At 28.6% G+C, this 19,266-nt stretch overlaps 1 protein-coding gene across 2 annotated transcripts in view; it reads left to right on the forward strand.

Moving 5' to 3' along the window:
* Positions 1-16,794, forward strand: part of LOC101237069 (arrestin domain-containing protein 3) — a 56,270-nt gene extending 39,476 nt beyond the window's left edge. For both annotated transcript variants that reach the window (XM_065800409.1, XM_065800408.1), the window contains exons 7-8: positions 16,069-16,214; positions 16,280-16,794. In XM_065800409.1, coding sequence (XP_065656481.1) covers positions 16,069-16,214; positions 16,280-16,387 — 254 coding nt within the window. In that variant the 3' untranslated portion in view covers positions 16,388-16,794. The remainder of the gene's footprint in view (positions 1-16,068; positions 16,215-16,279) is intronic.
* The last annotated feature ends 2,472 nt before the right edge of the window (positions 16,795-19,266 follow it).

Below are 19,266 nucleotides of genomic sequence, written 5' to 3' on the forward strand. Positions count from 1 at the left end.
CCATTTAACTCAGAAATACTAGTGATGAATGAATGCCTAGCTTTACCTTTTGTCATAATTTATGAATTACCTGAAAATTAAAAATTTATACCAAGTTTAATAATCTCAAAGCACTCAATTGCGTTCATGTATTATTGTATTTTTTTAATTTGTTAACAGCAGAGGGCAACATCTTGTTGCTCTCTGCTGTTAACAAATATGGCGCTGTTAACAAATTTGGCGCTCTTAATAAATATGGCGCTGTTAACAAATTTGGCGCTGCGCTTTTTATGAGAGTCAAATACTTAAAGGCTGATATATTTATTTTTTACGTAACTTTATTTCATTATAATAAAACATAAATGTAAAAATTTGGATATGAAGGCGTTTTCTTATCAAAAAGTGGTCCATAGCAAACCTACCTTAAAATTAATAAATTTTTTTCAAAAACATGGTTGTCACTGTACCCTATTACGCACTTTATGTTTAATTATATTATGTGTTAAAGGTACTAAATTGAATTACATTATATCTTATTACATAATGTTTTTGAGGAGCCTGTTTAAAGTAATCACATTATGCTTAATTATGTTATATTTTTAAGGTACCTGTTTAACCCTTGTGTGCACAACCTGGTACCCGGGTGCCCACTACAGCACATTTTTTAATGTAAATAAGTTTGTAGATAATATTTTACTATGGGCATTTAGATATGCATTATATGGCTCAAATTTAACATAGTTGTGCATAAAAAATACCAGAAACAAAAAAATTTCTTAAAATAATTAAGTGTGAAGTGGACATGCTTTGTGGACGCAACCGGGTACCCTGGTACCCGCAATAAGAAATATCACGATTGGTTGAACTTAAAAACTCAGTTATCAATTTGCTACATTTTTCTAAATAAAATATAAAGTTTATAAAAAAAGTTAACAAAAAAACACTCATATATTACATTCAACACATTTAAGTATTTTAAATCTTTTAAATCATTTAAATCTTTAAAATGTTTTTGACGAAAAAACTGCTATCACAGTTTAGGAGGGACAGAGGTTCTGGTATATGTGATCGTTTGTGACTGGAGGGAAGGGGTTAAGAATTGAAAAATATAGGATGACGTGCTATATGGATGACCCATATTTGGATTTACAAACGATTTGTTTTACTAAAACAAATATAATAATACATAAACAAATAAAAAAGCAATAGTATAAATAGTTTTAATTAACACTAAAAGAAAAAAAAATGTTTTTTTTTGCATAAATTTTTAATTGCTTACTATGATGCCAAATGGGAAGCATTACGACATTTATTTACCTACAACTGCAATTTTATGTCATTTTTACTGCTTTTTTAAATTGTATAAATATCCGAATAATATGTTATTATATTAAACTTTCGAGTGACCTATCCGATTCCCGACATTGATTATTGAAAATTCAATTTAATAATGACCGATTTAAATGTCGATTTTTCAAGAATACAAAGTTATTCTACAAGCAAGAGCTTGGAAGCTCATTTGATAGAAGAAGTGAGAAGGTTTCCGTGTCTATGGGATACTAAAACTCGCTCATATAAAGAAACACCTTTAAAAATTGAAGCATGGAGGCAGATATCTACTTTATTAAATGTAGAAGGTAGCTATTTATTTTTTCAAGTAAATTTTAACAACAATATGTAAAACAAAACTACATCTATGTTTATAACAATAAAAAACGCAATCAATGACAATTTATTATAGAACCAAAATAATAATTGTTTATTTTATTATTATCAAGCATTTACATAAATATTTGGAATACGCTGACAAAAGAGACACAGCCAAAAGACAAAATTAGGAAATAATAACAAAACAACTTGTAATAGTTATAAAACTAATATAAAACTAAATAATTGAAACATATACTCACAACATATCAAAACGATACAAATAACAATACTTTTTTTTATCTTGTAATAAGATAGCATATTATTATTATATATATATTTTTTTTTTTTGATTAGAAAAAATTTTGACTTCAACATGGACAAAGCTAAGAGAAAATTTTTGTAGATGCTTAAACCGTCAAAAGAAGGCTACCATGTCTGGAGCTGGTGGAGATCAACTACCCTCATGTCAATTCTTTACAGAATTAATGTTTTTGAAAGATGTCATTGGGGTAAAAATGACTAGTTCAAACATAAAATGCGACATTTTTTCAACACAGCCTCCAGTTGAACACATTGCTTTTGAAAATATAGACAATATGATTAAAGCATCAAGTTTGAGAGATAATTTGACTTTAACGGAAAATGAAGCAGTTGTAAGTTCAATTGCATCACCACAAATGATCATCTCTTCACCAAATAAAATGAAAAGAAAAATGAAACCTGACCCATTACAAGTTGCTCTTGAAAAAGCTATAATGATTGATGTGGAGCAGAATAAATTGATGAAAATTAATGATAACGATCCGGATGAGCTATTCTGTAAAAGTTTTGTAAGTTCTTTTCAAAACCTTTCAAAAAAGAAAAACAAAATAGCAAAAATTAAAGTTATGGAAATCCTCCTTGAATTGGAAAGTGACAATGATTGAAAATGTAAAATCGAATTTTGGAATAAAATATATTTTATATACTAAGATATTAGTTATTTTTACATTTAATATACAACTCAGGTAAACTATAAAATACTGCATATATATATATATATATATATATATATATATATATATATATATATATATATATATATATATATATATATATATATATATATATGACATAGCTTATAAGCTTATAAGGTAAAATTTATATAAATGTGTCATGTAAAGTATATGTTAAATGGCAAAGCTTATACATTCTCTTACTTTATTATATATAATAGATTAAGAGATTAGATAAGCTATGCGATTTAACATATATATATATATATATATATATATATATATATATATATATATATATATATATATATATATATATATATATATATATATATATATATATATATATATATATATATACGGAAAAAAACACAAAAAACTAACAGTTCTATTTGTGTTAATAAGATATACAAATAATTCTCGACCAGGAGGTAATCTACTGTAAAGAGTGGTAGCCCTCCTACATCAAATAATGGACTGTCAATTCTTGGCAGAAGAAAATTGGCCAGCCTTTGGACAAGGAAACCATTCAGCAACCTCGAAAATATTGCATGAGTGGTGTGGCAAAATTTCACAGTTTCTGTTATCACTTTCTGATAGAATAAATAATATAGAGAAGAACGAAAAACAAAAATATGAGCGCTTGCAACTTTTAGAGTCAGAAAAAGTAGTTAATGTAGAATTAATAAATCAATTGAAATTTGACATTGCGCAAACTAGTTCTTTAGTCAAACAATCAAGCACAAATGATTGGATTCAAGTTCAAAAATCAGGGAAACAAGTTAAGAAACCAAACGATCAACTTATAATAGCAAATTCTACTATAAATGAATTAAATGAACGTAAAAAGAGAGCTAAAAATATTATTATTTATGGAGTGTCAGAATCTGATAAAGTTTCTTTAGACGATAAAGTAGTTAAAATTAAAGCGAAAGTGTTGGAAATATTTACAGAAATTGGAGTTCAAGACATAAATTTTGAAAATGTGAGACGATTAAGAAGTAAAATTTCCGACAAGCCAGGTCCGTTGTTGGTTAACTTGGCTGATTCCAATCTACGAAACAAAATACTAATTTCATCCAAAAAATTAAAATTGCTTCCAAGTTTTAAAAATATCTACATATCTCCAGATTTAACAGATGCTGAACGTCAACAGGATTTCATGCTCAGAACAGAACGAAATAAACTTAATAATGCCCTTAAGGAGACGGACCCCTTTTGGTATGGTATCCGTGGAAATCAGATCCAAAAATTTAAAAAGAAACCAATCGAATTTAGGCAGTAAGGCTAATCGTCTGTTATCTATGAGTAATATTGAAAAAATAAATTGCATGTACCTAAATGCCACATCTCTTGACAACAAATTTGATGAGTTTAAACTAGTAGTTGCAACTTACAATTATTAGCATTACTGAAACATGGTTCAAACCTACTTCTCTCTGCAATTTGGATGGTTATTGTTTATATAAAAAAAGACAGATGTGATGGTTGTCGAGGTGGAGGTGTATGTATTTATATTGATTCCAAAATAATTTCATATGAACTTAATGACAATGCATTTACATTGAGTCAAATAGAGCATGTCTGGGCTGTTGTCCAGTTTGGCCATGATAAATATCTCTTTGGATGCATTTATAGACCTTGTGATTTCATGGATATGAGGGATATTGAAAATGTATTTAAAACTGCAAGAGAATATGTTGACCTAAAAGATTTTAAAGATCTAATTATAGTTGGAGATTTTAATTTTCCTGAGATAAGTTGGTCCAATGGATCTATAAACTCTATTAAAAGACCATCAGGCATTGAGCATGATTTCTATCGAATAATAAATGACAATTACTTATATCAGCATGTAAATTTACCAACATATCAAACAACAAATAAATCTACCGTAAACATTTTAGATTTAATATTCACCACTCATCCGACCACTTCTTGAGTTTGCTGTACCCGTATGGGCTCCTTATCAAAAACAAGATATTGTCAGCAAATATAAGTGCCATCGATAGAAAATTTGTTTTAGGAAACATAACCAGAGGTCATTTGATACTATGTTTTGATTTTATTTGTAAAAGTAAAACAAAGAATGTAAATACAGAGGAAAATAAATTTGTATATAGAAAAGCTGAATATAATAGTATTGGAGATTTCCTTACAAATGTTGATTGGCTTCAGTGTTTTCATACCAAAAGTGTTCAAGAAATGTATGATGAGTTAATTTATTATACTGAAGAACCATGTAACTTATATGTACCTATAAATACCTCGTTTGTAAATTCATCATCTAGGAAAATGTGGCTAAACAAAGACCTAATCTCACTCATTAGAAAAAAGCAGAATTTAAGATACATAAATTGTTCAAGTAAATGGAAAAACTCAAATCTTTGTAGTAATTATAAACAATTGTCAAAAAGAGTTTCAATTGAAATTTCCATAGCAAGACGAAAGCATGAGTTAATGATTGTTGATAAAGCTAAAAAGAACCCAAAATTATTATATAGATATATGAATTCTCAACAATATGTAAAAGACTCTATAAAAGCTCTGAGGCAACCAAGTGGTGAAATAACTCACGATCCTAAAAATATCGCTGATCTACTGAATATAAACTTCCAAAACATTTTTGTAAAAGAAAGTAAAAATTGCATTCCATTTTTTAAAACAAGAATAAATGATACCACCTTTAACTTAATTCCTGAAGATATTCATTATGATGATGTTCTTGAAAGGCTTAAAAATCTTGATCAAAACAAAGCATATGGAGTTGACAAATTACATCCATATATCTTAAAAAACTGTGCTACTGCTTTTGCTCTTCCTCTCACACTAATTTTTATGGAGTCAATAGAAAAAAGTCAACTACCAAATCAATTTAGTTCAGCAAATATAACTGCACTATATAAAAAAGGTGACAAAACTGATTCTGGGAATTATAGACCTATATCACTTCCTTGTATTAGTTTTAAAATACTTCAAAGAATAATAAAAAACAAGTTAGAAAAATATCTTCACGAAAATAATATTATAGCTAATGAACAGCACGGGTTTGTTAAAAACAGGTCATACACGATCAATTTACTTGAAACTCTAGGTTATATTACAAGAAACGTTGATCAAGGAATTCCTGTTGATGTAGTTTTACTTGATTTTGCAAAAGCATTTGATACTGTTCCACATCAAAGGCTTATCTCGAAACTTAAAGCATATGGTATTAATGGCCTGGCACTTAATTGGTTTCAAGCTTTCCTGTCAATAGAAGGCAGAGAGTCGTTATGGGAGATTATGTTTCAACTTGGGCCGAGGTGTACAGTGGAGTTCCTCAAGGCTCAGTATTGGGTCCACTACTGTTTATACTCTATATAAATGATCTTCCTGAGTCTCTAAAAAATACTTCAAAATTGTATGCTGATGACACCAAAATCATGTCAATTAGTTCTTCTGATGAGTTACATAATAAACTTCAATGCGATTTGAACTCTGCATATGTTTGGACACAAGACTGGTTACTTAATTTTAATATTGAAAAGTGTTTAGTTATGCACTATGGCTTTGAAAATAAACGATATCCATTTTATATAAATAGTTGTAAACTCAATACATCGGATTCTGAAAGAGACCTAGGAGTGATTTTTCAGATAACTTGAAATGGAAAAATCAGGTATTATCGAGTGCAAGCAAAGCAAATCGCATGCTGGGCATTATAAAGAAATCGTTTGTTCAATTTGATGCAGAACTGCTAAAATCTCTTTATCTTACTTTCATCCGACCACTTCTTGAGTTTGCTGTACCCGTATGGGCTCCTTATCAAAAACAAGATATTGTCATTTTAGAAAAAGTACAACGTCGTGCCACTAAATTAATACCTCAAATCAGTAAATTATGCTATGAAGATCGACTAGCTTGTCTTAGAATGCCCTTGTTAAAAGAAGACAACGAGGGGACATAATACAACTGTATAAAATTTTCAATGGTTACAATAGAATTGAATTTACAGAAAATCATTCCTTTAAATCAAATTGTACTCGTGGCCATATCCTAAAATATTCAAAAGACTTTTCGAAACATAAATACAGAGAAAATATTTTACTTAATCGAGCTGCAAATTACTGGAATGCACTGCCAGAAACTGTTGTCAAAGCTACTTCAATAAATTCATTTAAAGCAAGACTTGATCGATGGGAGTCAAACCATTACAAGACTCAGCTGTCAAAGTGTGTATAAAATCACACTCACTGGTAGCAATACCAGTCACAGCAGAAACTAATACTAATACTAATATATACACTACCGTGCAAAAGTCTCCGCTCATTTGTAATATTTCAATAAAGTAACAAAAGTTTGCAAGAAAATTGCGTTTATTTTTAATTGTTTATTAAACAATGAATTAGACAGTAAATACAATACATTTTAGGATGATTTTAAATATATAAAATCAATAAAATGTTAATATACAAAGTTGTAAATGTTAAATTTTATTTTCATCAATATGAGACCCCTTGGAGCGTATAACAGCAGCATATAATCTTGGCATTCGGGCTAATAATTTATTCATGGTTTCCGCTGTAATCTCATTCCAAGCTTTTTGCAAACGTTCCCATAGCATTTGCTGATTAATAAAAGATGTTTCACTGATCTTCCGATCCAGTTCATCCCACAACTTTTCGATGGGTGATAGATCTGGTGATTGAGGAGGCCAAGTCATAATTTTGCAAACTTTTCCCCTTTCTTTTAGTTTCAAATAATTTTTGCATAATCCAGATGCATGTTTTGGATCGTTGTCCTGCTGCATGATGAATCCTTTCCCAATTATACGAATACCAGATGGAATCGCGTGCTTAACCAAAATATTATGGTACATGTGTTTATCCATGGTAGATGTGATTTTAACTAAATCTCCAGTTAACCCATTGCCAAAACATCCCCAAAGCATAATATTACCACCTCCATGTTTTACAGTACTTTGTATACATTGAGGAAGCACTCTTTCATTAGGTAAACGCCTAACATGCACGCGACGTCGGGTACCAAAAAGTTCGAACCTACTCTCGTCTGTCCATAGAACTTTCTTCCAATCTTCTAATCCCCAATTTTTATGCATTTTTGCCCATTCCAATCTTTTCTTCTTATTTACTGCCCTCAACAAAGGTTTACGTGCACCAACGCGTCCAATTAAGTTGACTGATCTTAGTCTTCTTTTTACAGTATCAGTTGATACTGGCTTTACCCTTGTTTTGTTGAGTTCTGCTGTTAAAATTGTGGCTGGAATTTTTCTATTTCTTTTGCTGGACACAACAATAAACGTATCTTCTTGCCGTGATGTAACTCTTGGTCTTCCAGAACGTGATCTGTCACTGTTGGAACCAATATCATGCAATCGTTGTAGAGCATATCTCACACCTGATTCGGATATTTTTAACCTGGAAGCAATTTTTCTATATGAATAACCTTCTTCACGTAAAATACATATTTTGCCACGAAGTTCTTCACAATATTCTTTCTTTACTTTCACCATTTCTCAAATTCTTTATTAAATTCAAAACATTAAATGCGCACACTAATGCCATTTTCAAGTATAAATATAAACATAAGTCTATTAAAAGCAACCAATTAAAATTACTGAAAACATCCTTACCATGTCGGAAAGTATCATGCTACTGTCAAACCTAAGCTTACAAAAAATATTTTGGTTAAAACTTTATATGTATTTTACGTGAAAAAGGTTATTCATATAGAAAAATTTCTGCCATGTTTTTAGCAGCAGAACTCAACAAAACAAAGGTAAACAAAATTCTTTGAAACAAAAAGAAAAGGAAAAAGTATGCAAAATTATGATTTGGCCTCATCAACTTTTTATATTAACATTTTATTCTTTTTATATATTTAAAATCATCCTAAAATGTATTGCATTTACTGTTCCTTGCAAATATTACACATGAGCGGAGACTTTTGCACGGTAGTGTATATATATATATAAATATATACATATGTATATATATATATATATACAGTCTGTTTCACCTTCACCAGGTTCATGTGAAGGTGAAACAGACTGTAGAAGAAAATAAATTTGTTAAAATTTATATAAATGTGTCATGTAAAGTATATGTTAAATGGCAAAGCTTATACATTCTCTTACTTTATTTTATATAATAGATTAAGAGATTAGATAAGCTATGTGATTTAACATATATATATATATATATATATATATATATATATATATATATATATATATATATATATATATATATATATATATATATATATATATATATATATATATATATATATATATATATATATGTATATATATATATGTATATATATATATATATGGGAAATTCCACGGCGGAAAATGAAAAAGTAGTTAAATATTAATCTCTTTTTTGTCAACTTTTAGCAAATGTATATTGATGTAGACACATGAGAGTTTATTTAAAATATACCTTTAATACTAAAATTAATTTATTTAAGTCATTTTATGCCTCCAAAAGTTACGGTTTTTCTCATTGTTGCATGATAAAAAAGGTATCATTGTAAAATGTTATTTTAACCATGGGTTTATTTGCATTATCGGAATTAATTTAGCGTGAAAATGGAGCTAACATGTTCAAATTGTTGTTGGTCGAATTTAATACTTTGTAAAATATATATATCTTAAAAAAATAACAAAAGAACTATTGCAATTTTCATGTAACGTAAGTTAACAAAAACATAAAGTTTTTTTTTCTAAAATTTAATTGTAAAACTTAATTTTTTAACAATATATGCGAAAGAATATTAAATGTTACGTTTTTGCATTTAAAGTTTTGAATAGCAATGCTTAGTTAAAGCACATTTTTATTTTAAATTTGTGAAACGTAAGTTAAAACTTCATGCATTTACTTAAGTTGTGACGCTTTTTCGTTAAGGTGAGTTTCCACTCATCCATTTTATTACGGGAAAGGAAAAAGGATGGGAAAAAATAGTAATCTGTACAGGTTGGTTAGGATTTATTGATTTCCACTTATACGTATCACTTTAACTTTCGTTTTTAAATAATGATAGTTAAATAATAAAAATGGCGGCGTTATCGATTCTTAGCAGGAAAACTTAATATTTGTTATTACTGTGTTATTTAAAAATCAAAAGAAGGCAAAAGTATAAAAAAAGTCATTAAATTATTTATTTTGGGTCAGAAAATTATTTAGAGAAAGAAAAACAAAAGGAGCATTCAGTTTATTTATAACAGATATGCAGCTTTTTGATCACGAATACTTTTTTAAGTTTTTTAGAATGACACCTACAAAGTATGAACATTTGTTAAGCTTAATTGCACCAGCGATTACAAAATCTTCTCTCAGACCTGTTTTGCTATATGGACTATTTTGCTGGCTAAAGAATATATAAGCTATCCAAAAAGCGAAGATGAATGGAAAGCTATAGCAAACGAGTTTGAGAAGAAATGGAACTTCTCCAATTGCATAGGGGCTATTGATGGGAAACATATTGTTATGCAAGCCCCTTCAAGATCAGGGTCATTCTACTTTAATAACAAAAAATCTCACTCAATTGTTTTGATGGCTATTTGCAATGCAAACTATGAATTCACACTTATTGACATTGGTGATACTGGTAGAAACAGTGATGGTGGTGTATTCAAAAATAGTAAAATAGGAATTGCTTTTGAATCAAACTTATTGCATATCCCAGAACCTAAAAAGCCAAATGATTCAAATGTAAAACTGCGCAATGTTCTTATTGGAGATGAGGCGTTTTCTCTCAAAAACTATTTAATGAAACCATATCCTAAGGACATATTGTCTTGAAAAGAAAGAATATATAATTATAGATTGTCACGTGCTCGTAGAATAATAGAAAATACTTTTGGGATTCTGGCAGCAAGATGCAGAATTTTTCGCAAACCAATTATTGCAAACGAAAAAACTGTAATTAATGTTACTAAAGCTGCAACTACTCTGCATAACTACCTTATGCATGGTCGTCAGTTTGAACCTTTAAATCAATATTGCCCTTTAGGATTTGTGGATTGCAAAACATCCTCTGGTTTGCTAGCTGGAGAATGGCGAAGCAATGTTTCAGATTACCAAGGGATAACAACTTTACAAAAACAATTAGGCTCAAATAATAATTCTCATACTATATATACATACAGGTTAAATGCAGCTGAACGAGAATCTTTTCGAAAGCGACTAAAAATGTTTTTTGTAAAGAAACCTAATATTAAAAAAAAAAAAAAAATCGTTAATCATTTTGAAAAGGAAGGATTTGCTCGAAGTACAATATATGATAACCTAAAAAGACTTGAAACTGTTCAATCGTTTTCTGATAGAAAGCACCCTGGTCGTCCGATATCCTGGACTAGAGAAAATATACATAGATATATACATATACATATATATATATATATATATATATATATATATATATACATACATATATATATACATATATATATATGTTTGTATATATATATATATATATATTTATGTTTATATATATATATATATATATATATATATATATATATATATATATATATATATATATATGTATGTATGTATATATATGCATTCATATGTAATTTGAGCTAGTGTATTCTTCAAATAGAGTGCTCGATGTTCTTAAAAAACAAAGCACCAATAAATTAGTAAAAACACTTATTTAAATTTCTTCTACAGTCTGTTTCACCTTCACATGAACCTGGTGAAGGTGAAACAGACTGTATATATATATATATATATATATATATATATATATATATATATATATATATATATATATATATATATATATATATATTTATATGTATATATATATATATATATATATATATATATGTATGTGAATATATATATATATATATTTATGTATATATATATATATATATATATATATATATGTATATATATGTATATATTTATGTATATGTGTATATATATATATATATATATACACATATACATAAATATATACATATATACATAAATATCTTCTATATATATAAAAGGCAATGTGTGTGTGTGTGTTTGTTTGTTTGTTCTCTATAGAAATCCAAACCGCCGGACCGATCTCGATGAAATTTGGCATGGGGGTAGTCCTCGAGGGGGAGAAGGTTCTTAGCTGGGTTTTGACCCCGTACCCCGATCCCCGGGGTCAAGGGGGCCCAAAAATGGGCCCCCCGGGGTCAGGGGGGACCATTTTTTGGGCCGATTTTTTAGGCCCATTTTTGGGCCCATTTTTGTGTACAGATATCAGGTAAGCCAGTTTAAATATTGGCCCGGGCAACGCCGGGTAACTCCAGCTATATATATAAAGGGCAATGTGTGTTTGTGTGTGTTTGTTTGTTTGTCTTTCTTCTATCTACTATATATATAAAGGGCAATGTGTGTGTGTGTTTGTTTGTTTGTTCTCTATAGAAATCCAAACCGCCGGACCGATCTCGATGAAATTTGGCATGGGGGTAGTCCTCGAGGGGGAGAAGGTTCTTAGCTGGGTTTTTTTCCGTACCCCGACCCCCGGGGTCAAGGGGGCCCAAAAATGGGCCCCCCTGACCCCGGGATCAGAGGGGACCATTTTTTGGGCCCATTTTTGTGTACAGATATCAGGTAAGCCAGTTTAAATATTGGCCCGGGCAACGCCGGGTAACTCATGCTAGTATATATATACATATATGTATATATATATATATATATATATATATATATATATATATATGTATATGTATGTATTGAGCACTCTATACCGGCCATTCATAATCTATAATAGTATAATTTTTGAATAAAATGTCACGTGATGGGTTTCTGAAATAAGTGATTCGTTTATAAAACACAACGCAATTTAAAAATTTAACATTAAAAAAATAAATAAAAAAAACTTTTTAAAAATAGCTTTCTATTTAATCGACTAAAAAGTAGAAAATAACTTTTTTCTGTTTCTGGTACTCGTGGAAATCATGTACTTAGTAGTAATCACTTTTGTAAAGCCAATACTGGAAGACATTGAAAGCAATTCATGTACGTATGTAAACAAACAAACTCATCGAAGTAAAGGAATAGAAAGTTTGGCGCCTTTTAAGTCAGATGCTTTCAAAATCAAATTCGTTTTAAATGTACATAAAGCTAAAGGCGCCAAACTTTCTATTCCTTTACTTCGATGACTTTGTTTGTTTACATACGTACATGAATTGCCTTCAATGTCTTGCAGTATTGGCTTTAAAAAAGTGATTATTACTAAGTACATGATTTCCACGAGTACCAGAAACAGAAAAAAGTTATTTTCTACTTTTTAGTCGATTTTTAAAAAGTTTTATTTATTTATTTTATTTTCTACTTTTTAGTCTTGATAAAATTGAATTATTACACTTGATGATTATGATTAATATTCAATAAAAATTTATTTTGAATTCTGTATATAATAATTAACAAAAATATTTGGAGCATTTTTTTTTTATTATTAATTTAAATGTTGGTTGGGTCTTCTTCTCGGTTGATGTATTTGTTCTTTTTTGGACGCATTTTTATTTGTCTGAAATTAACAAGTGGAATATTTGTAAAATTTTTAATTAAATTTATATTGATACTTAACACTTTTTGATGCCCTCTCGGTTTCCGATATTTTTTTCGGAGTTCCAGATCTAACCAACGGGGAGGTGGGGCATCGTAAATCTAAAATACTTATTGAATCAAACGTAACAAATATAGCTATTGTTAGTCGGCAAAAGATTATTTGTAAAATTTCAGGGCTGTATGATCAAAAGAATTGCTTCAAAAAGCGCTGTGAAGTTTTGGCCTCCACAAAAAAAAATCAAAAAATCAAAAAATGCGGACTCGTCAGTGAGTGAATAGAAAGCTATAAAAAAGACTTGACTTTGTATATTTATTTGCTGTATACTATATAAAAACTGTTAAGATTCGTAGCATATTTATAAAACACACACATACTTATTTGTATTTTTTAATTACTTTTCTATTGTTGTTATTGTTTATAACTTATTTAGATGTTTAAATAATTTATAAATAATACCCCCACCTCCTCAAAAAAAAAAGCTAAATACTATTAAAATTTGAACAAAATGGATAAAAAAGTATTAAATTAAAGTCAACTTTTTAAAATGAAAAAAGCATTATTACAAACAATATTACATAATTATATTATATCATAGTTATAAAGTACATAATTAAATTACATTATTACAATACTACATTATTAGAAACAATATACAATATGTATAATACAAACAAGCAAAGTTATAATAGACTTCCAATTCATATACTAAAGCTCTTATTAAATTCTGTAATTTTTCCAAATGTACTTTAACTAACAAAAGTTACTCCATTACACAAATTTTGACATACTACAGACCTACATAAATACTTTCTAAATTTTCAAAATTTTTCGAATGTGTAACGGGTGATGTGAAAGTTATTGGACAAATCCTAATTTTATTATTTGAGCATAATAATTAGTTTTTGGGGTTTATCTTTGATTTTATCACAAAAACTGATTATTATTTGAGCATAATAATCAGTTTTTGTGGTAAAATGAGGTTAAATGCAGCTGAACGAGAATCTTTTCAAAAGCGACTAAAAATGTTTTTTGTAAAGAAACCTAATATTTAAAAAAAAAAAAAAAATCGTTAATCATTTTGAAAAGAAAGGATTTGCTCGAAGTACAATATATGATAACCTAAAAAGACTTGAAACTGTTCAATCGTTTTCTGATAGAAAGCACCCTGGTCGTCCGACATCCTGGACTAGAGAAAAGAAAGCCGAATTAACGAGACTTGTCAACAATCGAAAAGGGGTCAGCCAGAGAAAAATAGGTATTAAATTCGGTGTAAATCAATCGATAATTGGTCGCCAGTTAAAATGAATATTAAATATAGAAAACGTGAAAAGACTCCAAAATACACATTAGAACAACAAATAAAAGCAAAGAAAAGAAGCAGGAAACTAGTTAACCTACTCTATAACACAAAATCGCTTCTAGTCATCGATGACGAAAAATACTTTTGTTTTGTTTTGTTTTTTTGGATACTACACAAACAACGAAAAGACATGCCCAGACAAGTGTTCGTTTTATAGGAAAAGAGAAATTTCCAAAAAAATTATTAATGTGGATAGCCATATCTGACCGTGGTATGTACGAGCCATTGTTTCGCACTTCCAAGGCTGTAGCGATCAATTCATCAATCTATATTAATGAATGTTTAGAAAAATGACTTCTTCCATTTATTCACAAGTATCATGGAGACTTTTACTATTTATTTTGGCCAGATTTAGCAAGTTCTCATTATTCTAAAGATTCTCTAAATTGGATGGACCAATATGTCTATTACGTTGATAAAGAATCCAATCCCCCAAATGTGCCTCAAGCACGACCAATTGAAAATTTTTGGAGACATTTGGCACAGAAGGTTAACGAGGGAGATTGGCAAGCTTCAACAGAGCAAGTTTTGATTGATCGCATTAAACTAAAACTACAAGAAATTGATTTAAACTTTTTACACTCGCATATGAAAGGCGTCAGAGCAAAATTGAGATCAATTGCAGATGGTGTTGTTTTTTCATATAAAAAATAATATATTTTTATTAAAAGATAAATGCTTTATTTAAAAAAAATATAATAGTAGTTTGTTTTTTTATTTATAAATAAGTTATTGACGTTTTTATTTTATTTTTATAACTTCCGCATCACCCGTTAGCTATAAAAGTTTTGAAAATAATAGAATCTATGATTACTTCATTAAAAACCTTTTTTTTTTACCCAAATCAGTTAGATTTTCAAAAAAATCTTTTGACTGAGCATGCAATCCTTGAAATAGTAAACCAAATAACTAATGGTTTTGAAAAAAATAAATTTACTTTAGGAGTATTTTATGATTTATCAAAAGTATACAGTGGATCATCGCATCCACTGTATACTTTTATCGCATCACTAGATAAACTATATATGTATATATATATATATATATATATATATATATATATATATATATATATATATATATATATGTATGTATATATATATATATATACATATATATATATATATATATGTATACAGTATATATTTTTCATGACTCCCTCCCCCTCTTATTATCATGACGTCCTTTATCGATGACCCCTTATTGAATGAAAACTGACATAAGTTTTTCTTACTTTCGAAAATTCTTTTGCAATTCTTACTTATTAAACATATCTGTGTTTTATGCTTATGCTAAAAATTTGTGACATAATTTAAATGCTTTCTTAAGAATTCTGCTACGATTATGTTATGAAAAAGTATATATTTACAGAATGCTAGAGAATGATATGGCGTAATCAAAAAAAAAATTAACTATTGAGTTTTTATATCAATTAACGATATTCGGACCTTTCATAATGTGTAACTATTAAAATAGCTTGAAATAAATTTTTAAGTAATTTTTTATTATTAGGTGGTTTTATGGGTTACCCACAAATGAGTCAACCCTCATATGTTCCTATGGTCGGTGCTACTGCAACAAATATAAGTGATGGAAACGGTATCTACACTTTTGGTAACTTGAATTACATACCAGTTTATGCGTTTAATATGCAACAGGTTAGAATTATTTGATTGTTTTTTTTTTATTTCAAGCTCGTTACTAATTAACTTCATTGTTTCAGGCACAAATAAATGGTTTACCGGTTGCTGATCAGACTTCTTCAGTTGTTGATCAACAACCAGTGTTATTATCTCAACCCCTTTCTACGAGCTATGGTTCAACAAATTAACTACGATATCGTACAGTTCATTGCCTAAGTAACCGTTTTGGAGTATCATTTGTACACAAATCAATCTGAGACGCATCCACGATATCATAATTAAGCATACTATGATTATCCACACATCTACAAATAAGCATATTATGATTTTTGAGCAAATATGCAAAAAAGATCAAAATACAACAAAACAACATAAAGGTTCTGAGCAGCAAAAGAAAGGGTTAATGCAAAATTGACTTTTTCAAGTAATTTAAAGTAGGATTTAATAATAAGTCTTTGTTCAATAATCTCCGGTTTCTGCTGCCAACTCAAAATGTTAAAATTTTATAAAATGCATTTGATTGTTTTTTTAAAACTGTCTTAGAAAAATATATATTTCAAATTTCAAAATACATCTTATAAAAAGGATCTAGAAATATTTGTTTTTTCTTGCATATATATATTTGAATCCTTTATTTCAGAAGCCCATCAAGTGCGCTTTTTCAAATTTTTAGAAAACTATAAAAACAATCTTTCAATTTTACAAAGGTTTTCCGCAATAAACGTAAATTTCAAGATAAAATACAACCCATTGAAAGACCGATAGTCCACCTGTTTCTGCATACGACGGTGTGACTAAATTCGGCCATTCATAATCTATAATAAAATAATTTCTAAATAAAATGTCACGTGACGGGTTTCTGAAATAAACGATTCGTTTATGAAGCACAACACGAAATTCATTATTAATAAAAGGCTTGATTTTGTATAGTTATTTGCTGTATACTATATTAAAACTGTTAAGATAGTATATAGACTAAGACTATATGTTTATATAAAGCATATTCGTAGCATCTTTATAAAACACACACACATATATATATTTATTTGTATTTTTTAATTAGTCTTCTATTGTTGTTATTGTTTATAAATTATTTAAATAATTTATAAAAAATACCTTCCACCTCTTAATAAAAAAAAGCTAAATACCATTAAAATTTGAACAAAATGGATAAAAAAGTATTAAATTAAAATCAACTTTTTAAAATAAAAAAATCGCTATTACAAACAATATTACATAATTATGATATATCATAAGTAAATAGTACATAATCACATTACATTATCACAGCACTACATCAATAAAAGCAACATACAAAATATATAATACAAACAAGCAAAGTTATAATAGACTTCCGATTCATATACTAAAGCTCTCATTAAGTTCTGTAATTTTTCCGAATGTACTTAAACTAGCAAAAGTTACACCATTATACAAATACTCGATATATATTTTTAATTTTTTTATCTTTTCTCTCTTCCTAATTTTTTCCTTATTTCGCTTGGGCTTGACAGTCGGTCTAGACCTTTGATGCATGTTTTTGCTTTTTTTAAATTATTTATGTTGGGACTAAAGAGCTAGGGACTAGGGACTGGGACTAGGGAGCTATGACTATTTCTAGACTAGACTAATATTCACATCTATTACGATTTTATTTTTTTCGAATTATCACTTTTTAAATTTCTTTATATTTAATAATTTGCTTTTTTTATCTATATTGCGTGATGCTTTTAGTATAATTGAAGCGTATCACATACGGTTGCATACATTATGCTGTTTCCGTGGAAAAATATGTTTGTTTCTGGAACATGTCTGAGCTAGCTTTAAGAACCACAAGATAATATAAATCCTATGTATAGATACTAAATCCATAATAGGTAATTTGAAGTATGGCTGGGTTGGCCAGATATGGTTCAGGGATAAAAATTTTACGCTAGTTTTTAGTAATATGACTAAAATATATAGATACGGTTACATACATGATTGCTGTTTCCACGGGAGAATATATAGATACGGTTACATACATGATTGCTGTTTCCACGGGAGAATATTTCTGTATCTGGAACATGTCTGAGCTAACTTTTAGAACCAGAAGATAATATAAATCCTATGTATAGATGTTAAATCTATCATAGGTAAATTGAAGTATGGCTGGGTTGGCTAGATGTGGTTCAGGGATGGATAGATGTGATTCAGGGTTGGCTAGATGTGGTTCAGGAATAGAGTTTTTTACGCTGGTTTCTAGTGAAATAACTAAAATATATAGACAACGTTACATATATAATTGCTGTTTCCACGGCAGAATATTTTTGTGTCTGAAACATGCTTGAGCTAGCTTTCAGAGATGATATAAATCCTATGTTTAGATGTTTAATCTAATATAGGTAATTTGAAGTATGACTGGCTTGGCTAGATATGGTTCGGTCATTTTTTACGCTGGCTTCTTGTCATACTTGACTCTTTTGAACTGAAACATGCAATACTTACTTCAACAACCATTGGTATATGTATGTATGCATATGTGAGTATATATGTATAAAAATGTTAGTTTTTAGGTTGTCATTTTTATACATATATGATTTTTTTTCCCGCCCTACGTAATTTTTGACGTTTGATGTAGTAGTGGTTTCGCTTACTGTTTTCGTCGTTAATGCTATATTTTATTTAAAACTTGTTGTTTTTTTTCGAATTTGGTTAGCAACATTTGATCTAGGTAGTTATGGTGGCCTTAAACTTTGTATGGTTTTGTTGTTTTTATAATTTAATATATATTTCTATATCTTATCGACTTGATTTTATTTATCCAATAAGTACCAATTTTAGCAACTTGTATTTTAAATAAAGTTTTATCTAACAGCATTTATCACACTGGTATTGTAGTTGAGTATTTTGTGGTTTTCTATTAGGATAATTTTTATTATTTCATATTATCATTTAAATTTTAGTCTATTGTTTCTTGTCATTTTTGTTATAAAAAATTTTATTTATATTATATTTTATATATTCATCTTATTTTATATATATATATATATATATATATATATATATATATATATATATATATATA

The sequence above is a fragment of the Hydra vulgaris genome, chromosome 06, assembly GCF_038396675.1.
Source record: "Hydra vulgaris chromosome 06, alternate assembly HydraT2T_AEP".
Classification (NCBI taxonomy): domain Eukaryota; kingdom Metazoa; phylum Cnidaria; class Hydrozoa; order Anthoathecata; family Hydridae; genus Hydra; species Hydra vulgaris.